Here is a 25,527-nt window from a genome sequence, read left to right on the forward strand (position 1 = left end):
ATGTCTGCTTTTCCAGATCTTTATCATAAAGTGGGAGGTGAGCTCGTGTTGAAGCCAGACAAGTCCACTGTCCCTGGCCCCAACCCAAGCATCCTATGGAAGCATGGGAAGAACAAGGTGGCAGAGTGGGACAAGGATTTTGGTGGTCTGGACATCTATGATGTCTTCAAAGGCCGCACAACCCTGAACCAGGCTACTGGAGAGCTGAGAATCAGAGGATTGACGAAAACAGACAGTGGAGTTTATTCTGTGGAGTTCAACAGCAAATTGCTTGACAATACATATAAACTATCTGTTATCAGTAAGTGTTTGTGTGTGTGTGTGTGTGTGTGTGTGTGTGTGTGTGTGTGTGTGTGCATACCTCGGTGTGAATATACATGTGTGTATGTGTGTGCGTGGTCGTGTAGAAACAGCAGGTTATTCAGTGCCTCAAAAGCATTTTCCCAAATTATTCCTGTTCTTTCCTCTATTTACAGAGGCAGTCCCCAAACCCACAATCACTTCTTCCTGTAACTCCAACAATACCTCCTGCACTCTGACCTGTGAAGGCGACACCACTGATGCTGAACCTGTCACCTACAGCTGGAAAGTGGGAGAGGGGGAGTGGGAGGTCTTAGATAAACAGATGAATGTCTCTAAAAGCGACACTGGCAAACCAACCAATGGTTACAAGTACATCTGCAAGTTGAATAACGCTGTTAGTGGGGAAGGGGAAGTCAGTGAGCCAGTTGAACATGTGTTTGGCCCAGGTGAGTGGACATTCATAAGTATGCTACAGTAATATGTATTGATATGTCAGTAACACTGCTAGTGTTGTAGGACATTTTGAATGCTGCACTATGTTGAATTCCTGATCAACTCCTGTCAAAGTATCAATACAAAATGTGTTTTCATTTCAGAACCTTCTGAAGTTGGTGTTGGTGCTGTTGTTGCTGGTGTTGTCGTTGTCAAATTAGTACTTGTCGCCGCCATAACAGGTAGGAACAGCACCTCTATAGTAACAGAGCACTGCACATGTACATAGTTCTGAAGCACAGATTGACATAACAGCAGCAACAACAGTGAGCTATACCCCCTGAAGGGGATACCTGCTCTACCTGTATTTACAGTAGTGTTCAGGCTACTGCTACAGACAAGACAGGGGGTTAGATGCACCACCTGCCGTAGGGCACAGTCTTCATAATGTGTCACAGTGAGGCACCAATTTGGACCTCGCACAGTATGGATTAGCCTAATCTGAATTAATTAATTAAATCAGCAAAAAGGACCGTAATTACTTTGTGGTAACCTAAAAATATGTTTAGAGTTCATTGGATATTAGATGTGAAATCGCTGGCTATGTTATTTTACAGGTGTGCAGGTACTGTATGCAGGTTGTTTATTGGTGCTCTCAGAAATGGTTTCTTATTGCAGCTTAAGCATGTAATTGTGGGTAAAGTCATATTCAATAGCTGACATAATATTAATGCAGACTTGTAATTAAGAAGACACCATTTTGTATACATCTGGCCCTTCATTGGACACTGTGTTAACAAACCTCCAAACGAGCTTCAATGCCATACAGCACTCCTTCCGTAGCCTCCAACAGCTCTTAAACGCTAGTAAAACTAAATGCATGCTCTTCAAACGAACGCTGCTTGCACCCGCCCGCCCGACTAGAATCACTACTCTCGGCGGGTCTGACTTAGAATATGTGGACAACTACAAATACCTAGGTGTCTGGTTAGACCGTAAACTCTCCTTCCAGACTCACATTAAGCATCTCCAATCCAAAGTTAAATCTAGAATCGGCTTCCTATTTCGCAACAAAGCCTCCTTCACTCATGCTGCCAAACATGCCCTCGTAAAACTGACTATCCTACCGATCCTTGACTTCGGCGATATCATTTACAAAATAGCCTCCAACACTCTACTCAGCAAATTGGATGTAGTCTATCACAGTGCCATCCGTTTTGTCACCAAAGCCCCATATACTACCCACCATTGTGACCTGTACGCTCTCGTTGGCTGGCCCTCACTCCATATTCGGCGCCAAACCCACTGGCTCCAGGTCATCTATAAATCACTGCTAGGCAAATCCCTGCCTTATCTTAGCTCATTGGTCACCATAGCAACACCCACCCGTAGTATGTGCTCCAGCAGGTATATCTCACTGGTCATCCCCAAAGCCAACACCTCCTTTGGTAGCCATTCCTTCCAGTTCTCTGCTGCCAATGACTGGAACAAACTGCAAAAATCTCTGAAGCTGGAGACTCTTACCTCCCTCACTAACTTTAAGCAGCAGTTGTCAGAGCAGCTTACCGATCACTGCACCTGTACACAGCCCATCTATAATTTATTTTGCTCATTTGCACCCCAGTATCTCTATTTGCACATCATCTTCTGCACATCTATCATTCCAGTGTTAATACTAAATTGTAATTATTTTGCACAATGGCCTATTTATTGCCTTACCTCCATAACTTACCACATTTGCACACACTGTATATAGATTTTCTATTGTGTAATTGACTGTACGTTGTGTTTATCCCATATGTAACTGTGTTGTTGTTGTTTTTATCGCACTGCTTTGCTTTATCTTGGCCAGGTCGCAGTTGTAAATGAGAACTTGTTATCAACTGGCTTACCTGGTTAAATAAAGGTGAAATAAAATAAAATAATAAAGTCATAAAATATTTGTATTTTTACTCCACAGTTTGGTTGGTGTGGAAGAAAAAAAACGGTAGGATGATTCTCTGTCTCTTCCTGGTTCAACTCTTCATACTCACTGATTAACCAAAATGTTACACAATGTGAATTTCATTTGAATGAAAGTGTCTTGATAATGTCTTAAATTTGTGTGTCTCTTTTTCATCTCAGGATATCCCGAAGACACCTGGATCGACTTTTTGACCAAGTTTTGTGGTGGAGTGTTTGGTAAGTTTTACCCTAACTTGACTCTGATCCATATTCAACCTGCTAACTGGCTCCCCACAGTAATACAAACACAACATTATTATTATTATTCATGCACTGCACCATATACACATACAGTACTTCCATGCACATGCTTCCTCACAGCACAGGACAGCAGTGTTGTTTTTGTCCCATCCCAGAAATCCAGAAATCTGTTTTAATTGAATTAGGGCCCTTACTAAGTAACAGGTATCTCCTATTGTGTGTGTTTGTGTGAGAGAAAGCGAGAGTGCGAGTGCACAGCAGTAATCCCACAACCCAGAATATTTCCATGTTTTCTTATATGCAAATTTAAAGGGCAAATACATCTTAAATTCAAGGAACTTCTTCTACTCTGTTTGCTGTAAACACATGTTGATGGATGGTGTAACTTTACAGGGGATGCAGTCAACAATCAGAATTATATTGCCCCGGATAATGTTTATCACACTGTTGGGGATGATCAGGTTGCCATCCGTGGAGTGGGGTTCTCTCTGGGGTTGCCATGGATACAGTTTATAGCACTGTAGGGGAGAAGACACCTAGAGATTACTCCATGAATCAGAATGATAACAATCAGCCCACTAACACAGGTAATAACACTAACACACCTTTTACATGGTACTACTATGGGGCCTTTTTGACAATGCAGATATGTGGAGATGTTGCCAGAAATGTGTTACTCACATTATTTGTGGTAGCATTTATTTGAAGAACATGTTTTAGTGACATCTACATACAGTATGAGAAGGTGATTACTAATGTGAGTTTAAAGTTAGCTGTGTGTGGACTAGCCTATATAAAATGTGTATGATGCAGTTGGAATCTGCAAGGGAAATGTGCTTTAAATGATGTACGTTTGATGAGTATTTGAAATAACCTGTTTGGTTTTGGTTTCTCTTCACATCTATGCATTTGTGCACTGTCAAAATGTCTCCAATAGAGGTAACATTGTGGATAAAGATTCTGTCACCGCCACCCTTTGCTAGTTTATACGTTCCAAAAGCCAATTATTTAATGTGCTTCAGTGTCACGCCCTGGCTCTGGGGACTCTTAAATGTTGAGCCAGGGTGTGTAGTGTCTATGTTGTATTTTCTATGTTGATGTTCTAGATCGTTTAGATCTATGTTGGCCAGGGTGGTTCCCAATTAGAGGCAGCTGTATCTCGTTGTCTCCGATTGGGGACCATACTTAGGCAGCCTGTTTGGCACCAGTCGGTGTGGGATCTTGTTCCGTAAAGGTTTGTTTTGTGTAGCCTCAGGACTTCACGTATCGATTGTTTGTTGTTTTTGTTCGTGTTGTGTACTACAATAAAGATGTACGCTTATCACGCTGCGCCTTGGTCCGTATCTTCCATTAACGAGCGTGACAGAAGATCCCACCAAAAGAGGACCAAGCAGCGTGCCCAGCAGGAGAGAATAGCGATGTCTCAGGTGGGCAAATGGTGGTCATGGGAGGCGACACGGTGGTGGTCATTCAGCACAGAGGGATTAGATGCTTTAGGAATGGGTATAATTATTGAGTTTTTCCACAATACTGGCACATGTTGCTGGTAGAGCGAGGATTGCTAAATGTCTGTAAAAACACCAGTCAGTGGTTCAGCACAGTGCTTTAACACGTCCAGTTATTTTGTCTGGGCCTGGGCTTTTGTGTGCGTTACATCCCCTGAACAACTTTACAACATCAGCCTGTTTAACATCAACCCTCTCAAACATTTGTAATGATGCTTCCATTTGTTTTACCTCCGACACAAAGTCGTCAGATTCAAATCGTGAGAAGAAAACATTCAGTTCATTAGCCATGTCTCATGTCTCCCAAGGTCAGCATTGGTTAGCCATGTTCTGGCCTTCATGTCTCCCAAGGTCAGCATTTGTTAGCCATGTTCTGGCCCTCATGTCTCCCAAGGTCAGCATTGGTTTTTACCCTGCCTATTTGGGAGGCACTAGCCATGGATTCAATCCCTTGCCAGGCCACCCTTGAGTTTCCTGAGGAGAGGGTCCTCTCCACCCTTTGCTTGTATGCCTCCTTGTCCACCAGTATCTGTCTTTTGATCTCACGTTGTCTAGCCTGTCTATAACCATCAGCATAAAAGGCCTTCTTCCTATTAAGTAGTGATTTTAGATTTTTTGATACCCAAGGCTTATTGTTAGGGAAGATTGTACAGGTTTTAGTAGGCACAACTGACTCAGAAGTTTACATAGTCTGAAACAACATCTGTGAGTTAATCAAGATCAGAGCTGTCCTCATATACAGTGGGGGAAAAAAGTATTTAGTCAGCCACCAATTGTGCAAGTTCTCCCACTTAAAAAGATGAGAGAGGCCTGTAATTTTCATCATGGGTACACGTCAACTATAACAGACAAATTGAGAAAAAAAATCCAGAAAATCACATTGTAGGATTTTTTATGAATTTATTTGCAAATTATGGTGGAAAATAAGTATTTGGTCACCTACAAACAAGCAAGATTTCTGGCTCTCACAGACCTGTAACTTCTTCTTTAAGAGGCTCCTCTGTCCTCCACTCGTTTCCTGTATTAATGGCACCTGTTTGAACTTGTTATCAGTATAAAAGACACCTGTCCACAACCTCAAACAGTCACACTCCAAACTCCACTATGGCCAAGACCAAAGAGCTGTCAAAGGACACCAAAAACAAAATTGTAGACCTGCACCAGGCTGGGAAGACTGAATCTGCAATAGGTAAGCAGCTTGGTTTGAAGAAATCAACTGTGGGAGCAATTATTAGGAAATGGAAGACATACAAGACCACTGATAATCTCCCTCGATCTGGGGCTCCAAGCAAGATCTCACCCCGTGGGGTCAAAATGATCACAAGAACGGTGAGCAAAAATCCCAGAACCACACGGGGGGACCTAGTGAATGAACTGCAGAGAGCTGGGACCAAAGTAACAAAGCCTACCATCAGTAACACACTACGCCGCCAGGAACTCAAATCCTGCAGTGCCAGACGTGTCCCCCTGCTTAAGCCAGTACATGTCCAGGCCCGTCTGAAGTTTGCTAGAGTGCATTTGGATGATCCAGAAGAGGATTGGGAGAATGTCATATGGTCAGATGAAACCAAAATAGAACGTTTTGGTAAAAACTCAACTCGTCGTGTTTGGAGGACAAAGAATGCTGAGTTGCATCCAAAGAACACCATACCTACTGTGAAGCATGGGGGTGGAAACATCATGCTTTGGGGCTGTTTTTCTGCAAAGGGACCAGGACGACTGATCCGTGTAAAGGAAAGAATGAATGGGGCCATGTATCGTGAGATTTTGAGTGAAAACCTCCTTCCATCAGCAAGGGCATTGAAGATGAAACTTGGCTGGGTCTTTCAGCATGACAATGATCCCAAACACACCGCCCGGGCAACGAAGGAGTGGCTTCGTAAGAAGCATTTCAAGGTCCTGGAGTGGCCTAGCCAGTCTCCAGATCTCAACCCCATAGAAAATCTTTGGAGGGAGTTGAAAGTCCGTGTTGCCCAGCGACAGCCCCAAAACATCACTGCTCTAGAGGAGATCTGCATGGAGGAATGGGCCAAAATACCAGCAACAGTGTGTGAAAACCTTGTGAAGACTTACAGAAAACGTTTGACCTGTGTCATTGCCAACAAAGGGTATATAACAAAGTATTGAGAAACTTTTGTTATTGACCAAATACTTATTTTCCACCATAATTTGCAAATAAATTCATTAAAAATCCTACAATGTGATTTTCTGGATTTTTTCCCCCTCATTTTGTCTGTCATAGTTGACGTGTACCTATGATGAAAATTACAGGCCTCTCTCATCTTTTTAAGTGGGAGAACTTGCACAATTGGTGGCTGACTAAATACTTTTTTTCCCCACTGTACCTCATATATCCTCATATACCTCCCACATAGTACAGTCAAAACACCCTTGGAGATGAGTGATACTATTGTCGTTCCAGATCTGAACAGTTTTAACTGTAGGTTTCTCCCTCTCCAGGAGCCGACAGTAGGTTGGCCGGAGGTAGACAACATTGTGGTCTGATGTCCCCAGGGGAGGTCTAGTGGTGGCAGAGAAAGCATTTGGTATTGTCCCATAGCACAAATCAAGAGTCTTATTTTTCCTAGTGTGACATTTCACATACTGGTGGTACGTGCGCAGGATCTTGTGCAAAGTACAGTTGTTAAAATCCCCTAAAATAAATGTGGGTGCGTCGGGGGAGATGGATTCCAGTTTCTGTGACAGATTATAAATAATCTCTGATGCTTTTGCTATATTAGCTTTTGGTTGAATGTACACAACGGTAACAAACAATTGGGGGAACTCACGGGGCAGATAGTAGGGTCGCAGTGACACAGAAAGCAGTTCAATGTTGGGGGTACAGAGTATCTCTCTTACCAGGATCGATTTACACCACTGGTCCCTGACAAGCAGGCCACAGTGATGTTTCCCTGTGACGGTCAGATCACGGTCCGCTCTGACCAGTGTGAAGCCGTCGGCTCCACTTCCCTGTCCGGGACTCTGTCATCCAGCCAAGTCTCAGTAAACGCCAGCAAACAGGGCTCCCAGTATTCGTGTTGGAAGCGCAGATTCTCTGACAGCTCATCCGCTTTCCCCCTCAGTGACTGGGCATTGATCAGCAAGGTGGTGGGTAAGGGAAGTTTGGTCTTTAATTTTTAAGTATTTGTCTGATTCCCCCGCGTTTTCCACTCAGGGATTATATGTGCCATTGGGATATCCATGGCATTCGTGTTTGAGTTGCATTGTAGTAGGAACTCTCTTCTGTATTGGATTCCGCTGTCAGCAGCGTTTTCATAATTTAGTCCATCTGTAGCGGGTACACGATCAACAAGATCAGTCCAACACCCCACCACTGTAAAGCCATCGTTGACAGATGGTTTACAAACAAAGTGTACAAATTAAAAACATAAAAGAACGTCACACCAAACTTCACACACACTGCGGGATGCAACAGAGCCTCGCAATCCAGGAACAGGGTTGCCTATCCCTGATCTACTGTATGTTACAAATCAAATAGTTCCATCATCATCATTAAATATTGTCACAACAAAGATGTTTGAGAATGCTAAACTGATCTCTTCTCTCTTCTTCAGCCAAAGCCAGTGATGGAAACAACCAAACCACAGGCAAGTCATCCAGCTAATTTAAGACGTCAGTAAAGAATCCAGTGTTTTAGGATGGTAAGTCTGAGTCTGAGAAAGACACTAACCACAAGACTTATTAAGAAAGCATTTGGAAGTGCTCACATTGTTATTACATTGTTATTATGTTTGTGATCAACATGTGGGATTTGTCTTTTAATTTGGATGCCATGAAAGTCAAACATTGTTTTGTCGCTTCAACAAAACAAAACCAGCCATGATGTCATAACATACTCTAGAGTCTAGGCTACCTGAGAGAAATCTGACCTGCAATTTGTAAACAAAACTGCTGTATTTATAACTCATAAAAACGTATTCATCACTTTGAAGTGACCCAAATGGCAACTTAAGCTTTCATCTATCCATTTCGAGATATATTAAACAAAACAAAAAAAGTGATATTTTATTTGGGACTTAGTCTGGCTTTAAAGGAAAGGAAGAACACCTGTTGTTGCATTTATAACATAAGACCAAGAGTTTTTCCAGACCATGTGACCTGACCAGGGAAAAACTCCTGGCCCTAGTCATTAGTAATGTTTTGTCTGATGAGCTCTGATCTCTATTGCTTCCTTCCAGCTGGTGGTCTTCCTGGTGGGGAACTGAGGATCACAAAAATGGGGTTTGAAGGCTCTCAGTACATGCCTCCATATCTGTTACATTGAGACAAACGACCAAGAAGAGAGAAACTGTTGGAGATGTTTTTAATGTACTATACATTTAAAATGGAAAATAGGCAAATATTGCACATAGTAACTTGCATTCAATCAGATGAAGTACAGTGAGCTACAAAGTATTGGCACAGAGACATCTTTTGTTATTTTGGCTCTGTACTCCAGCACTTTGGATTTGAAATTAGATAATGACTATAAGGTTAAAGTGTAGACTGTCAGCTTTAACCCGATATGAATGAGAATACCCTCAAATTAAAGCTGACAGTCAGTCTGCACTTTAACCTCATAGTCATTGTGTCATTTAAAATCCAAAGTGCTGGAGTACAAAGCCAAAACAACCAAAACACGTGTGACTGTCCCAACAATTGGAGCTCACTGTATAATGTGATGAGCCGTGTGCTTTATGAACTTACAGTACTTCAGAAATTTGAGGGCAATATTTGTATCTCAGAACATTTGATGATTGACAAAAACAAGAGATTCTTACCCTTTCTCACAATTCATACCTCGTCTTTACAAATCTCCATCAATTTGTGCAGGTTGTTTTTGTTGTTTGAAGCCATAGTATCAATCACTTTGTGGTTGTATGATACCTTTTCAGGTATTTTCCCCAGAGCGCTTTATGCCAACCCACTCCACTTTCTGTTTTAAATGTTTAATTACTAAAAGAGAGTCCTCTGCAGTACTGAGATGTTGTATTACTAACAACAATGGTGCATGTGTATTTGTTTTAATACCTTAATGTTTTAATTTGACAAACACAGTGGTTGTCTTCATCAAATTCCTTCAAATGTCCCTCTGGTATACAGAGCTGGTCATTATTTTGGTGGAGGAGGAATAATGGTCTAGGGTTGTTTTTCATGGTTCGGGCTAGGCCCCTTAGTTCCAGTGAAGAATCTTAACGCTACAGCATACAATGACATTCTGTGCTTCCAACTATGTGGCAACCATTTGGGGAAGGACCTTTCCTGTTTCAGCATGACAATGCCCCCGTGCACAAAGCAAGGTCCATACAGAAATGGTTTGTCGAGATCGGTGTGGAAGAACTTGACTAGCCTGCACAGAGCCCTGACCTGAACCCCATCGAACACCTTTGGGATGAATTGGAACGCCGACTGCAAGCCAGGCCTAATCGCCCAACATCAGTGCCCCACCTGACTAATGCTCTTGTGGCTGAATGGAAGTAAGTCCCCGCAGCAATGTTCCAACATCTAGTGAAAGCCTTCCCAGAAGTGGAGACTGTTATAGCAGCAAAGGGGGGACCAGCTCCATATTAATGCCCATGATTTAGGAATGAGATGTTTGACGAGCAGGTATCCACATACTTTTGGTAATGTAGTGTATATAGTTTGTTTGACAAATATTTAGATTCTGTACAGGGAAAGTTTGTTTCTCTTCAGTAAACTCATATCTCTTTTCTATTTCTTTTGGGTTAGCCTATTAAGTATCATATTGTTATCCTGTATGTGATGTGCTGTCATGTTTAGCCTAGGCTACTATAATTTTTCAACTTTGAATAATGTGCCTTATAATGAAATGTTGATCCGTACAACAAGATGAGAAAATGTATTACGTCTTAAGGAAAATATTTATTGTGTGAATGTTTTTGTGTGCATGCCAAATAGGCCTACAGGTGAATGGCTAGGCTGGTGAATCAAAATCCGTCACACTCAGTGGACAGGAGGACAAGTAAATGAACTATAGTTATTTATTTACGTTTGAATATTACAGTATTGTCAACTTTTGTTACATTATAGTAGAGATTCTATCAATTCTAAATTCTGTATGTAATTATGTGCATTGCAGCCAATTATACACACAGGGAGGCGCCAAAGACTAGGTATGGGCACGACTACATCAAGGAATATTCCAGAAGTGGTTAGAAAAAAATTATTATTAAATTATTAAAGTTAATGTGGTCCTCTGTAGCTCAATTGGTAGAGCATGGCGCTTGTAACGCCAGGGTATTGGGTTCGATCCCCGGGACCACCCGTACGTAAAAATGTATGCACACATGACTGTAAGTTGCTTTGGATAAAAGCGTCTGCTAAATGGCATATTATTTATTTATTTATTATTATTAATATAGCATATAAACATAATGCAATGTGTTGGTATACAGTGTGATTGTATTGCAGATATTAAACATGATTTACAAGTCAAATGGAACGTTATTTTATTTTCCAACAAGAGGTCATAAATAGAGAACTAAACCACATTTTACTTTCACGTTCACAGCCTCTGGAAATAAAGATCAGATGTAGGCTAGATGAACCACACAGTGTTTTAGCATATCTCATTTGAACTTACTTTTATTTATTATCTAAACAAACTAACTATATGCCCAAACTAACGCTCATCAGATTGTGCTCCTGGCTTTGTCTGGCGCGAACAGTGGTCTCCAGAGGTAATTTGAAACGACTGGCGGGGCCGAAAGCACCGTTTGGCCTACCAAATATTGGTTAGGCTACTTCTTTGCTATTGTGTGCTAAATATTTATCCTAGGCAACAACATCACATCATAATATTTGATTATCATGAACAATAGGTATATGTAAGGTAATGTACTTTATGAACGCTATGTGCGCAATATCCTAAACACGCTCTTCATATTGATTTTCAACATGGAAAGTCAGAATGGTTTTAAACGACGTCTATGTGGGTTTCGATGAGAAAGAAGGGTCTGCATGATCATGGCAGGGCCGGCGTTATGGGCGGGCCTTAGGGGGGCTGGCCCACCCTACCTTACTTCCTTGCCCATCTGATATTACGTCTTTTATACATGATTAGTTCATGTTTGATATTGTGAGCTGCATAAGGATTTGGAGAATGAGGACATTCCATGTATTTATTTCTGTCACTGGTCGGTGCCAGGAGGTATGCGGGCCAAGATAGCTGGGGGGCCACTGGTGCTAATCTTAGAAGGAGTGCGTGATGGAATATCCTGACTAGGGTGCAACACGATACCATATAGGGTCATCCTATTCTGGTGAGGAGTGACACTCAATAATGGTTGGCAACTGTTGGATAGAATTAGCTTGCAAACAAGTATATAAGCTAAGAGATTTCCTTTGTTCAGTGAGTTCAGATAGCAATGGGCCACCCACGTGCCGTTTGCTATGTGAACCCGGTACCGCAATATTAAATACTTTGAATCAACTCTCCATGAAAGTATCTTCTTGCATACTGAATTACTTGACGTCAGAGAAACTCATAACACCATCCAAATAAAATATTCAAATATTGATCATTTATTTGACCTAAACTCACGCTGACAGAAAGACCCATCAATCTCAGATAAAGCATCCGAGCGAGCGAAACAGCGCCCCTCTGTCTCAGAATGTGTCGACCATGTACAGTGCCCTCCACTAATATTGGCACCCTTGGTAAATATGAGCAAAACGGGCTGTGAAAAATATGTCTATGCTGTTTATCCTCTTGGTCTTTCATTCAAAATACTCACAAAAATCGAACCTTTAATTGAAGTAAAATGATTGAAAAAAATTAATGTGAAATAAATATTTTTCTCCGAAACATGTGTGCCACAATTATTGGCACCCCTAGACATTCTTATGAGTAAAATATAACTGAAGTATATTCCCATTCATATTTTAAGTTCAGTAAGTGTGTAGGAATACTTAAGAGGTAAGCCATGACTTCCTGTTTCACTGGGGTATAAATATGAGGTGACACACAGGTCAAGTTCCCATAGTCATCCATCACTATGGGAAAGACCCAAGAATACAGTAATGATGTGCGACAAAAGGTTGTTGAGCTGCACAAATCCGGAAATGGCTATAAGAAAATATCTCAACGGTTGAAAATGCCTATTTCCACTATCAGGGCAATAATTAAGAAGTTTAAAGCAACTGGAGATGTTAAGAATCGGCCTGGAAGAGGACGTGTTTATTTCAATTTTTTGTAATTATAGTTTTTTATTGTTTCCTTATTTAATATAACAACAATGCAATTGAATTACATTTGGCATTAAACAATCATTTGACAGACATGAAAATGTCCCCAGATGTCAGAAAAGGTATTGAGTTTACCATTCATTTTATAAATCAATCTTTCGTATGAAGCTGTTTCTGCCAAGGCTACATACAATTCCTTATATGAGGGAGGGTCCTTCTCTCTCCAGTGTCTCATTATGACTCTTTTTGCTGTGGTTAGAGCAACTTTTAGCCAGTTTAAACATGAGCTTCTCAGTCTATCAATATCCTTAGTGATATTCAGTAATCACAAAGCAGGATTTGCAAGTATTGTGGTACCCAGAATATCCTTTTCCATTACCTTCTGCCAAAAGGTATGCAAGCTTGGACAGTTACAGAACATATGGACCATGTCACCTGTACTTGACTGACATCTCCAGCATAGGTTGGATTCTATCAAACCTATTCTGTTCAACCTCCTATTGAACACTTTAAATTGAATCAGCTTGGACCGGGAATCTCTCATAGGGAGGAGCATCTGTTGTACTATTATATTCCATTCCTCCTCTCCAAATGTTACCTCCAAGTATTTTTCCCATATGGCCTTTAGGCCCTTACAAGTTCCATTAAATGCACCTATAAGGTGGCTATATACAGTGGGGGAAAAAGTATTTAGTCAGCCACCAATTGTGCAAGTTCTCCCACTTAAAAAGATGAGAGAGGCCTGTAATTTTCATCATAGGTACACGTCAACTATGACAGACAAATTGAGAAAAAAAATTCTCCAGAAAATCACATTGTAGGATTTTTTATGAATTTATTTGCAAATTATGGTGGAAAATAAGTATTTGGTCACCTACAAACAAGCAAGATTTCTGGCTCTCACAAACCTGTAACTTCTTCTTTAAGAGGCTCCTCTGTCCTCCACTCGTTACCTGTATTAATGGCACCTGTTTGAACTTGTTATCAGTATAAAAGACACCTGTCCACAACCTCAAACAGTCACACTCCAAACTCCACTATGGCCAAGACCAAAGAGCTGTCAAAGGACACCAGAAACAAAATTGTAGACCTGCACCAGGCTGGGAAGACTGAATCTGCAATAGGTAAGCAGCTTGGTTTGAAGAAATCAACTGTGGGAGCAATTATTAGGAAATGGAAGACATACAAGACCACTGATAATCTCCCTCGATCTGGGGCTCCATGCAAGATCTCACCCTGTGGGGTCAAAATGATCACAAGAACGGTGAGCAAAAATCCCAGAACCACACGGGGGGACCTAGTGAATGACCTGCAGAGAGCTGGGACCAAAGTAACAAAGCCTACCATCAGTAACACACTACGCCGCCAGGGACTCAAATCCTGCAGTGCCAGACGTGTCCCCCTGCTTAAGCCAGTACATGTCCAGAAGAGGATTGGGAGAATGTCATATGGTCAGATGAAACCAAAATAGAACTGTTTGGTAAAAACTCAACTCGTCGTGTTTGGAGGACAAAGAATGCTGAGTTGCATCCAAAGAACAACATACCTACTGTGAAGCATGGGGGTGGAAACATCATGCTTTGGGGCTGTTTTTCTTGCAACAAGTATTTCAGTCCCTGTTTCATGCACATATGCCTCACTTCTGTGAACTCATTTCTCTTGTCCTGAACCTCCTTGGAAAAGTCAGGGAAAACCTCCACCTTTGACCCTTTCCAGTGAAAAGTCCTAAGCTCTTTAGCTCTGAGCCAGACCTTTTCCCTGTCGGTGTATCATAAGACTTTCACCAGGATAGGCCGGGGGTTGCGTGGGGCTGGTCCTGGGCGCAGTGTTGTCGGTGTCCGATGTGTTCTCTCGATGGTCATGTTGTTAACATCCTCCGGTGTGTTATCAAATAGGTTGCGTAAAATGTCTTTCACACAATCTCCCATATTTATGTGGATTTCGGGAACCCCTCTGATCCAAAGTGTTTCTCCGACTGTAATTTTCCTAGTATTGAAGTCGTTCTTCTCGTTTTTCGATCACAGTCTCCATGCAGGTAGAGACGACATTTTCATGGTTTTCGTCAAAAGTGTCTGCTTTTGTGCGTTTCTAAGTCGTTTTTCCATGTAACCGATATTTTGGACAATTAGTTAACAAAATGTGTAACTAGGCATTGAATAATTCGTTATAATATAGTTGGAGCTACACAGTTTCTTTAGTTAGCTGCTGCTCCTCACCACATTGTCCCTGGAAGTCCCGATGTGTGTCTATATTGACCCCACGCACAGTGAGGAGGATGGTTCGAGTGGCCAAAAAATCTCCAAGGATCACAGCTGGAGAATTGCAGACGTTAGTTGGGTCTTGGGGTCAGAAAGTCTCCAAAACTACAATCAGACGCCACCTACATAACCACAAGTTGTTTTGAAGGGTTGTCATAAAAAAGCCTATGCTGTCATCAAACAACAACCTCAAGCGCCTACAGTTTGCCAAACGTTACTGGAACTTTCAATGCGACCAGGTTCTATGGTCAGATGAGACCAAAATATAGCTTTTTGGAAACAAACACCAGAGGTGGGTTTGGCGTGGACAGAAAGATAGCCATGCAGAAAAGTACCTCATCCCCACTGTGAAGTATGGTGGTGAATCTTTGATGTTGTGGGGCAGTTTTTTTCCCAAAGGCCCTGGACAACTTGTTAGGATACATGGTATCATGGACTCCATCAAGTAACAACTTATATTAAATCAAACCTGACTGCCTCTGCTAGGAAGCTTAAACTGGGCCGTGGTTGGATCTTCCAGCAGGACAATGATCCAAAGCACACCTCAACATCAACACAAAAATGGTTCACTGACCACAGAATCAAGATTTTGCCATGGCTATCCCAGTCCCCTGACCTAAACCCCATAGAAAACCTGTGGGATGAGCTGAAGAGGAGAGTCCACAAGCATGGACCTCGGATTCTGAAGGATCTGGAAAGATTCTGTATGGAGGAATGGTCTCAGATCCCTTACAATGTGTTCTCCAACCTCATTACGCATTATAGGAGAAGACTCAGAGCTGCTATCTTGGCAAAGGGAGGTTGCACAAAGTATTGAATGAAGGGGTGCCAATAATTGTGGCACACATATATTCAAGAAAAATATTTGTTTTATGATAAGAATAAAACAATTTCTTTCAATTATTTTACTTGAATTAAAGGTTAGATTTTTGTCAATATTTTGAATGAACGACCAAGAGGATAAACAATAAAGAAAACATTTTCACAGCCCGTTTTACTCATATTTACCAAGGGTGCCAATATTAGTGGAGGGCACTGTATTCCTGTGGGTCTGCCGTCCTGTGGGTTGTCACTCTTTCCTTGGCATAACACACCCGAAACCAATAATGAATGTTTCACTAAGATCCTAAAGCTGAGTGGGGTGTGTTGGGTTGGGGTGCTGCAGGGTGGCGGACCCCTATGGACAGGACGGGGCGACCCAGCTATATTGTGTGCAAGTAAAAAGAGCTCTACAGTACTATTAGGCCTATGAGAATAATTATATGGAGGATTTGTTGTTTCTGTGTGTTAAGGTATATTTGAGGTGTATGTGTTTTTTGGGGTGTTTTTTTGTTTCTAAAACTTTCCCTTGGGAACAAAAAAAATGTAAGGTGGGAACTGGGAAGGAACTTGTGTTGGGAGAGAGTTGAGTTATTGACTAGACTGGTGGGGTCGGTCGTGCAGGCGGCTCGAGCTGGCTGGTCGGTCTGGCTGAAATTTGATATAGAGGATGTCTTAATAAAGACAATCAAAAGTCTTTGTATTTTTTCAAGAGTTGTTCATTTGTTAGGCTATTGGTTAAAGGTGCAACACAATATTTATTATTGAATTACCTTTGATCTAGTTCAGTCTTATTAATCACTTAAACATATTTAATAATGATCTCTTACCTAGCTTGATGACTGTGGGCATTTTTGCTTACTTTTTTGGTTCTGGCATATTAGATTGTGTAAAAATGCAGGAGATTATCTTTAGATGCCCTAAAAAATCGATACTTGACTGCCGTTTGACAAATACAAATATTCTCGCTCTTATCCATAATAATCTCATAATGTAGATATCTTATCCTCATTGTAGCTGCGAGCTGTTGGCTAGAGCGCACATGCCAAGACCAGAGTAGGCATTTTGTTGAAAATGTGATGGTACATGAAAACTGAAGTGAAAAAGTACATTTTGTGTGCACTAAATCATGACGCACTGATTTTTTATCTGCAACAAGTCTGTTGGGTGGAAACTCACCACTGGTTGGAAAATGCGCACATTTTCTTTATGTGGATTTTAGAATACTCACATGAAAATCTATCGCTAATTGGCTACTAACCAGGTTTCCATCCAACCGTTTTATGCGAGTAAAGTATATGTCAGTCAAATTAATTAATGACAGGCCTGATGGAAAGATTTTTTAAAAATTTAAACGTTCCAAATGTAGACAAAACAAAATACGCTAGACAAGGTGGGATCTTTTTGTGTCTGTACAATTAATAATCAGAGAAATGTTGGTGGATTTCCACCGGTCTAATGTCCATTGCTCGTGTTTCTTGGCCCAAGCAAGTCTCTTCTTCTTATTGGTGTTCTTTAGTAGTGGTTTCTTTGCAGCAATTTGACCATAAAGGCCTGATTCACGCAGTCTCCTCTGAACAGTTGATGTTGAGATGTGTCTGTTACTTGAACTCTGTGAAGCATTTATTTGGCCTGCAATTTCTGAGGCTGGTAACTGTAATGAACTTATCCTCTGCAGCAGAGGTAACTCTGGGTCTTCCTTTCCTGTGGTGGTCCTCATGAGAGCCAGTTTCATCATAGAGCTTGATGGTTTTTGCGACTGCACTTGACATTTTCCGGATTGACTGACCTTCATGTCTTAAAGTAATGGACTGTCGTTTCTCTGCTTATTTGATCTGTTCTTGCCATAATATTGACTTGGTCTTTTACCACATAGGGCATCTTCTGTATACCACCCCTAACTTGTCACAACACAACTGATTGGCTCAAACACATTAAGAAGGAAAGATATTCCACAAATTAACTTTATAGAGGCACACCTGTTAATTGAAATGCATTCCAGGTGACTACCTCATGAAGCTGGTTGAGAGAATGCCAAGAGTGTGCAAAGCTGTCATCAAGGCAAAGGGTAGCTACTTTGAAGAATCTCAAATATAAAATATATTTTGATTTGTTTAACACTTTTTTGGTTACTACATGATTCCATATGTGTTATTTCATAGTTTTGATGTCTTCACTATTATTCTACAATGTAGAAAATAGTAAAAATAAAGAAAAACCCTGGAATGAGTAGGTGTGTCCAAACTTTTGACTGGTACTGTATATATATATATATTTATCAGGGGGTGCTGCAGCATCCTCAGTACACCTTCCAGCAGCTATGGTCATAGGCTAAATCAGGGATCATCAACTAGATTCAGCTGCAGGCAGATATTATTTTTTTGAGCCGATGGTTAGGGCGCCGGAACATAATTACAAATACATTATAGACCCCAAATTGACCGCAAGAAGCCCAAACAGATATAATATTTGACTAAAACATAATACATAATAATTTCAAACCTTGTTTACATTTGTATACGATCACATACAGTATCTCTTTGTATTCTGCATGAGAATACTTTGGAATAGAGAGACTTTCATCATGTCATGTCTGCTACACAGGCTAAAGACATAAGCTGTGTTCGAATACTCATACTAACCGCACTAACCATACTAATCGCACTAACCATGCTATTTGTGACGTAAATTGAGTATGTAGTATGCTTATTGGTCATAGTATGGATCAGTGGAGGCTCCTCAGAGGAGGAAGGGGAGGACCATCCTCCTCAGTGAATTTCACAAAAAAATTATAATAATAATAAGTTATCCTTTTTAGATAAAACTATACTAAATATAATCACGTCACCAAATAATTGATTAAAACACACTATTTTGCAAAGAAGTTCTACAGTAGCCTCCACAGAACTCTGTAGGGTAGCACAATGGTGTAGCCGGAGGACAGCTAGGTTCCAAGTCAAGGTAAGCTTCTGGTTTTACTAATTTATTGCCACCGGGGACCGCCGGTGTAAGTGCTTACTGACTATACAGTCGTGGTCAAAAGTTTTGAGAATGACACAAATACTAATTTTCTCAAAGTCTGCTGCCTCAGTTTTGATGATGGCAATATGCATATACTCCAGAATGTCATGAAGAGTGATCAGATGAATTGCAATTAATTGCAAAGTCCCTCTTTGCCATGAAAATGAACTTAATCCCAAAAAAACATTTCCACTACATTTCAGCCCTGCCACAAAAGGACCAGCTGCCATCATGTCAGTGATTCTCTCGTTAACACAGGTGAGAGTGTTGACGAGGACAAGGCTGGAGATCACTCTGTCATGCTGATTGAGTTAGAATAACAGACTGGAAGCCTTAAAAGGAGGGTGGTGCTTGAAATCATTGTTCTTCCTCTGTTAACCATGGTTACTTGCAAGGAAACACATGCCGTCATCATTGCTTTGCACAAAAAGGGCTTCACTGGCAAGGATATTGCTGCTAGTAAGATTGCACCTAAATCAACCATTTATCGGATCATCAAGAACTTCAAGGAGAGAGGTTGAATTGTTGTGAAGAAGGAGTCAGGGCGCCCAAGAAAGTCCAGCAAGCGCCAGGACCATCTCCTAAAGTTGATTCAGCTGCGGCATTGGGGCACCACCGGTGCAGAGCTTGCTCAGGAATGGCAGCAGGCAGGTGTCAGTGCATCTGCACGCACAGTGAGGCGAAGACTTTTGGAGGATGGCCTGGTGTCAAGAAGGGCAGCAAAGAAGCCACTTCTCTCCAGGAAAAACATCAAGGACAGACTGATATTCTTCAAAAGGTACAGGGATTGGACTGCTGAGGACTGGGGTAAAGTCATTTTCTCTGATGAATCCCCTTTCCGATTGTTTGGGGCATCTGGAAAACACCTTGTCCAGAGAAGACAAGGTGAGCGCTACCATCAATCTTGTGTCATTTTTTTACATTTTAGTCAATTAGCAGACGCTCTTATCCAGAGCGACTTACAGTTAGTGAGTGCATACATTTTTCATACTGGCCCCCCGTGGGAATCAAACCCACAACCCTGGTGTTGCAAGCGCCATGCTCTACCAACTGAGCTACACGGGACTATCCAAAGCGACTTACAGTCATGTGTGCATACAAGTTCGTATGGGTGGCCCCAGCGGGAATCGAACCCAAGACCCTTGGCGTTGCAAGCGCCTTGCTACCAACTGAGCCACATAGGACATACTTTTGACCAGGGCCCATAGTAGCTCTAGTCAAAAGTAGCGCTCTATATAGGGAATAAAGTGTAATTTGGGACACAAACCTGTTGTCATGTCAACAGTAAAGCATCCTGAGACCATTCATGTGTGGGGTTGCTTCTCAGCCAAGGGTGTGGGCTCACAATTTTGCCTAAGAACACAGCCATGAATAAAGAATGGTACCAACACATCCTCCGAGAGCAACTTCTCCCAACCATCCAGGAACATTGGTGACGACCAATGCCTTTTCCAGCATGATGGAGCACCTTGCCATAAGGCAAAAGTGATAACTAAGTGGCTCTGGGAACAAAACATTGACATTGCCAGGAAACTCCCCAGACCTTAATCCCATTGAGAACTTGTGGTCGATCCTCAAGAGGCGGGTGGACAAACAAAAACCCAGAAATTCTGACAAACTCCAAGCATTGATTATGCAAGAATGGGCTGCCATCAGTCAGGATGTGGCCCAGAAGTTAATTGACAGCATGCCAGGGCGGATTGCAGAGGTCTTGAAAAAGAAGGGTCAACACTGCAAATATTGACTCTTTGCATAAACTTAATGTAATAGTCAATTAAAGCCTTTGACACTCATGGAATGCTTGTAATTATACTTCAGTATACCATAGTAACATCTGACAAAAATATCTCATAACACTGACGCAGCAAACTTTGTGAAGACCAATACTTGTGTCATTCTCAAAACTTTTGACCATGACTATACACTGTAACGTTACTGAATGATTGTAGCGGGTTTACTAACGCGTTAGTTCTATTAGCTATGCTGACTATGACGTTACTTTAGCAAATATGGTGACAACGATGTAGTATGTGTGTAGCGGTTTGGCTTGGAAAGTTTTTTTTCGCTCCATCATGCTGGAAAAGGCATGATGGAGCGATGTGTGAACAACACATCAGAAAACGGGCGTAGCTTCATAGCGTTTTCAGATTTAGAATAAAATGGCGGGATGACGTGGAGAATTGGCGGGTGGATAGAGCAGTGACGCAAGAGTTGTTTTGGAGGGGAAAGAGCAGCACCAGTGTTTGATTTTGTTGGATGAAGGAAAACATTGCTGGCTAGGAAGAGATATGAAATGAGTCGGATACCACGGAAGGGTAGGCAGCCCTGTAAGCGTGGTATCTGTTTTGGCAGCATGGCTTCTTCAGCGAAAAGACCAGCAGTTGGAATGGGAGAAAATCCCGAAGATAGTGAGGATAACAGCTCAGATGAGGGATCGGAAGACTATGGTGATTCAGGCGAGGAGGACAGCGGATCAGAAGAGGAGAGCAATGAAGAGGTCATTGTGGACGTTGAGGCCGAGGATAGAATAGACGCCGGAAGGGAAAGGAGGGGGAAAATGGAGTCCTTTGAGAAGGCAAGAAACAGATATAGGTTTGGAGAAATGCAGTATTATCATAAGGAGATGTATACTTGGATGAATGAGGAGGAATGGAGGGAAACAGAGGCAGAGGAGGTCTAAGAGAGAGATGGAGGAAGACTGAGTTTGAGTCTGTAAAAAATGGTGGGAAAAAGGGAGAAGGTTTGTTAAAGACTGGTAGGGAATGTAAGCAAAGTGAGTTGAAGACAGGAGTAGAAATGGAAGAGGGTGAAGTATCGGAGGTGGTAGGTGTGGTGAAGTGCTCGGAGCCAGAGGCTTGCACAGAGGGTAAGGATAAAGATGAGTCTGTGACAGTAGGAGTGAAGTTTGTGGAAAAAGTGGATCCTTGCCTTTTGGCTGATCCATTTGTGGTTTCAAGATGGGTGAAAAAAGCGTTGGGTATAGTGGAATCGGTGAGGGTAACCAGAAGTGGTCTAGTGATAATTGTTTGTGTTTCTGTTAGGCAGAGGGAGAAGGCGCTCAGAGTTAAACAAATGGGGAAAATAATAGGGAATTGTTTCGCTCTTAAGAAAAGGGAGCCATTGAGAGGAGTGATTACTGAGGTAGCAGTAAATGTAAAAGTGGATCAACTGAAGGAGAAGATTCCCGGTGTGTGTGATGCTCGTCGTTTGGTGTGACATAAACAAGGTGGCGAGAGTGGGAAAACAGATGTTCTTTTGAGTTTTGAAGTTGAGTCTTTGCCTGATAAAGTAAAGTTAGGATATAGAAGTTATCCTGTGCGAGCGTATGTGCCGAGTACATTACGATGTTACAGGTGTCAAACTTATGGGCACGTGGCAGCAGTATGTAGGAGGGAGTTTCCAAGGTGTGAGAAGTGTGCAGAAGGGCATGAGACAAAGGAGTGTGAAGCAGTGGGGAAAGTGGTGGTATGTGCTAATTGTAGGGGTGGCCATGGGGCTGGGGATCAGACATGTCCAGTGCGAGAGAAGCAGGTTGAGGTTTCCAGGGTAAGAGTAGAGAAGAAGTTGTCATATGCGGAGGCAGTGAAGAAAGTAGAGGGGGGGGAGTGGTGAGAGTAGGAGATATGTACCAGTACAGTGGGAAAGGCAAGCAAGTGATATATGTTTCAGTAAGATTGGATTTTTAGCGTTTATAGCAATGGTTATTAATTCTACTGCAGGGATGGAGCGCAAATCGAAGAAAATTGAGGTTGTGGTGGCAGCTGCAGAGAGAAATTTGGGCGTGCGAGACGTGACAGCAGAATAATTACAGGGAGTGTTGAGGGCATTAGGTCGGAGTGAGTATATTTAAATAGTGGAGAAGGGTGGGGTTAATTATTAGTAGTAGCTTTGAAGTTGTGAGTGTAGTGTTAGATGGTAGGATATTTCTTTGCTTTGTTGTATTTTATTTTTCCAAGGAAAGATAAGGGAGTTGTACTCCAGTCTAGTAGGTGGCAGTAATGCAACAAATTGGATGCCAAACGCCGTTAAACCTCATTGAAGAAGAAGAAGCATAAAATGGCGGAAAATACACTGCTCAAAAAAATTAAGGGAACACTAAAATAACACATCCTAGATCTGAATGAATGAAATAATCTTATTAAATACTTTTTTCTTTACATAGTTGAATGTGCTGACAACAAAATCACACAAACATTATCAATGGAAATCAAATGTACAGTGGAGAAAAAAAGTATTTAGTCAGCCACCAATTGTGCAAGTTCTCCCACTTAAAAAGATGAGAGAGGCCTGTAATTTTCATCATAGGTACACGTCAACTATGACAGACAAAATGAGAAGAAAAAAATCCAGAAAATCATATTGTAGGATTTTTAATGAATTTATTTGCAAATTATGGTGGAAAATAAGTATTTGGTCAATAACAAAAGTTTCTCAATACTTTGTTATACAGTATACCCTTTGTTGACAATGACACAGGTCAAACGTTTTCTGTAAGTCTTCACAAGGTTTTCACACACTGTTGCTGGTATTTTGGCCCATTCCTCCATGCAGATCTCCTCTAGAGCAGTGATGTTTTGGGGCTGTCGCTGGGCAACACGGACTTTCAACTCCCTCCAAAGATTTTCTATGGGGTTGAGATCTGGAGACTGGCTAGGCCACTCCAGGACCTTGAAATGCTTCTTACGAAGCCACTCCTTCGTTGCCCGGGCGGTGTGTTTGGGATCATTGTCATGCTGAAAGACCCAGCCACGTTTCATCTTCAATGCCCTTGCTGATGGAAGGAGGTTTTCACTCAAAATCTCACAATACATGGCCCCATTCATTCTTTCCTTTACACGGATCAGTCGTCCTGGTCCCTTTGCAGAAAAACAGCCCCAAAGCATGATGTTTCCACCCCCATGCTTCACAGTAGGTATGGTGTTCTTTGGATGCAACTCAGCATTCTTTGTCCTCCAAACACGACGAGTTGAGTATTTACCAAAAAGTAATATTTTGGTTTCATCTGACCATATGACATTCTCCCAATCCTCTTCTGGATCATCCAAATGCACTCTAGCAAACTTCAGACGGGCCTGGACATGTACTGGCTTAAGCAGGGGGACACGTCTGGCACTGCAGGATTTGAGTCCCTGGCGGCGTAGTGTGTTACTGATGGTAGGCTTTGTTACTTTGGTCCCAGCTCTCTGCAGGTCATTCACTAGGTCCCCCCCATGTGGTTCTGGGATTTTTGCTCACCGTTCTTGTGATCATTTTGACCCCACGGGGTGTGATCTTGGGTGGAGCCCCAGATCGAGGGAGATTATCAGTGGTCTTGTATGTCTTCCATTTCCTAATAATTGCTCCCACAGTTGATTTCTTCAAACCAAGCTGCTTACCTATTGCAGATTCAGTCTTCCCAGCCTGGTGCAGGTCTACAATTTTGTTTCTGGTGTCCTTTGACAGCTCTTTGGTCTTGGCCATAGTGGAGTTTGGAGTGTGACTGTTTGAGGTTGTGGACAGGTGTCTTTTATACTGATAACAAGTTCAAACAGGTGCCATTAATACAGGTAACGAGTGGAGGACAGAGGAGCCTCTTAAAGAAGAAGTTACAGGTCTGTGAGAGCCAGAAATCTTGCTTGTTTGTAGGTGACCAAATACTTATTTTCCACCATAATTTGCAAATAAATACATAAAAAATCCTACAATGTGATTTTCTGGATTCTTTTTTCTGAATTTGTCTGTCATAGTTGACGTGTACCTATGATGAAAATTACAGGCCTCTCTCATCTTTTTAAGTGGGAGAACTTGCACATTGGTGGCTGACTAAATACTTTTTTCCCCCACTGTAAATCCTCTGGACCAGTAGACACCAGCTCAGATACAGCATGTACAGCCATAGAGAGTAGCTCAGATACTCTGTCCACTACAGAGGAAGGTATACCAACAGATACCAGTAAAGCTACAGCCTCTGTACCAGGTGAAACCAGCTGAAAAGCACTTGTTGAAATAGTTTAACAAAAATGTTAGGCTCTATACGGGGATGCTTTGTTTCTCTTGTATTTAGAGGAAATTATTTAAAGTATATTTAAAACCAAATACCTTTAGACTTTTACTTGAGTCATTTTCTATTAAAGTATCTTTACTTTTACTCAAGTATGACAATTGGGGACTTTTTCCACCACTGTGTTTTAGCGTATCAACATAATGCATTGTGTTGGTACAGTATACACTACATTTTTTATACCAACATACATTTTGTATTTTTAGGTGCATTTTATGACAAAATATTTCATTACGAGGTTACTTGCTCCTTTACATGGTGTGAGGGCTGATACCTTTCTCTATAAAAATAATACATATTTCAAATGTTAATATAAAAAAAACGTGTGAGAAAAAGTTGCTTTTGTCCCGACTTTCAATAATGCCTGAGGTGTAGGCACATGTATATAAAAAATAAATACATCTTTCACTTTCACTTCATGGTTCGCACTTGTTGAAGATGGCTGACAAAGGAACATCAATTCCAACAGTAATAGTATTAGTCCCCATCTTCTGTTGCATTTGTGGCAGATAATGAATTATTGGTAAGTGAATATATTTCTCCCAGGTATTCATAGTTACAGTCTAGACGGACTCAAGTGAAAGAGGAGATTTCAGTCTAGTGTAAACTGACAACAGGTATTTTGACACAGCCATCCAGCGGGCGACAGTTGAACCTTTTTTCATGAATGTTTGTTAGGGTACAGACTATTGGGCCGAGTTAAGGGTGTGCCTTATAAGGAAATAGGAACTATATT

At 41.6% G+C, this 25,527-nt stretch overlaps 1 protein-coding gene across 1 annotated transcript in view; it reads left to right on the plus strand.

Moving 5' to 3' along the window:
* The window catches only part of LOC311109876 (uncharacterized protein), a 310,257-nt gene that overhangs the window by 11,584 nt on the left and 273,146 nt on the right, over nucleotides 1-25,527 (plus strand). Inside the window, exons 2-5 of the mRNA XM_084152890.1 lie at nucleotides 17-301; nucleotides 477-749; nucleotides 900-977; nucleotides 2,696-2,722. Of these exons, the coding sequence (XP_084009016.1) occupies nucleotides 17-301; nucleotides 477-749; nucleotides 900-977; nucleotides 2,696-2,722 (663 nt within the window). The remainder of the gene's footprint in view (nucleotides 1-16; nucleotides 302-476; nucleotides 750-899; nucleotides 978-2,695; nucleotides 2,723-25,527) is intronic.

Source organism: Coregonus lavaretus, assembly GCF_964263955.1.
Source record: "Coregonus lavaretus genome assembly, chromosome: 35".
Lineage (NCBI taxonomy): Eukaryota > Metazoa > Chordata > Actinopteri > Salmoniformes > Salmonidae > Coregonus > Coregonus lavaretus.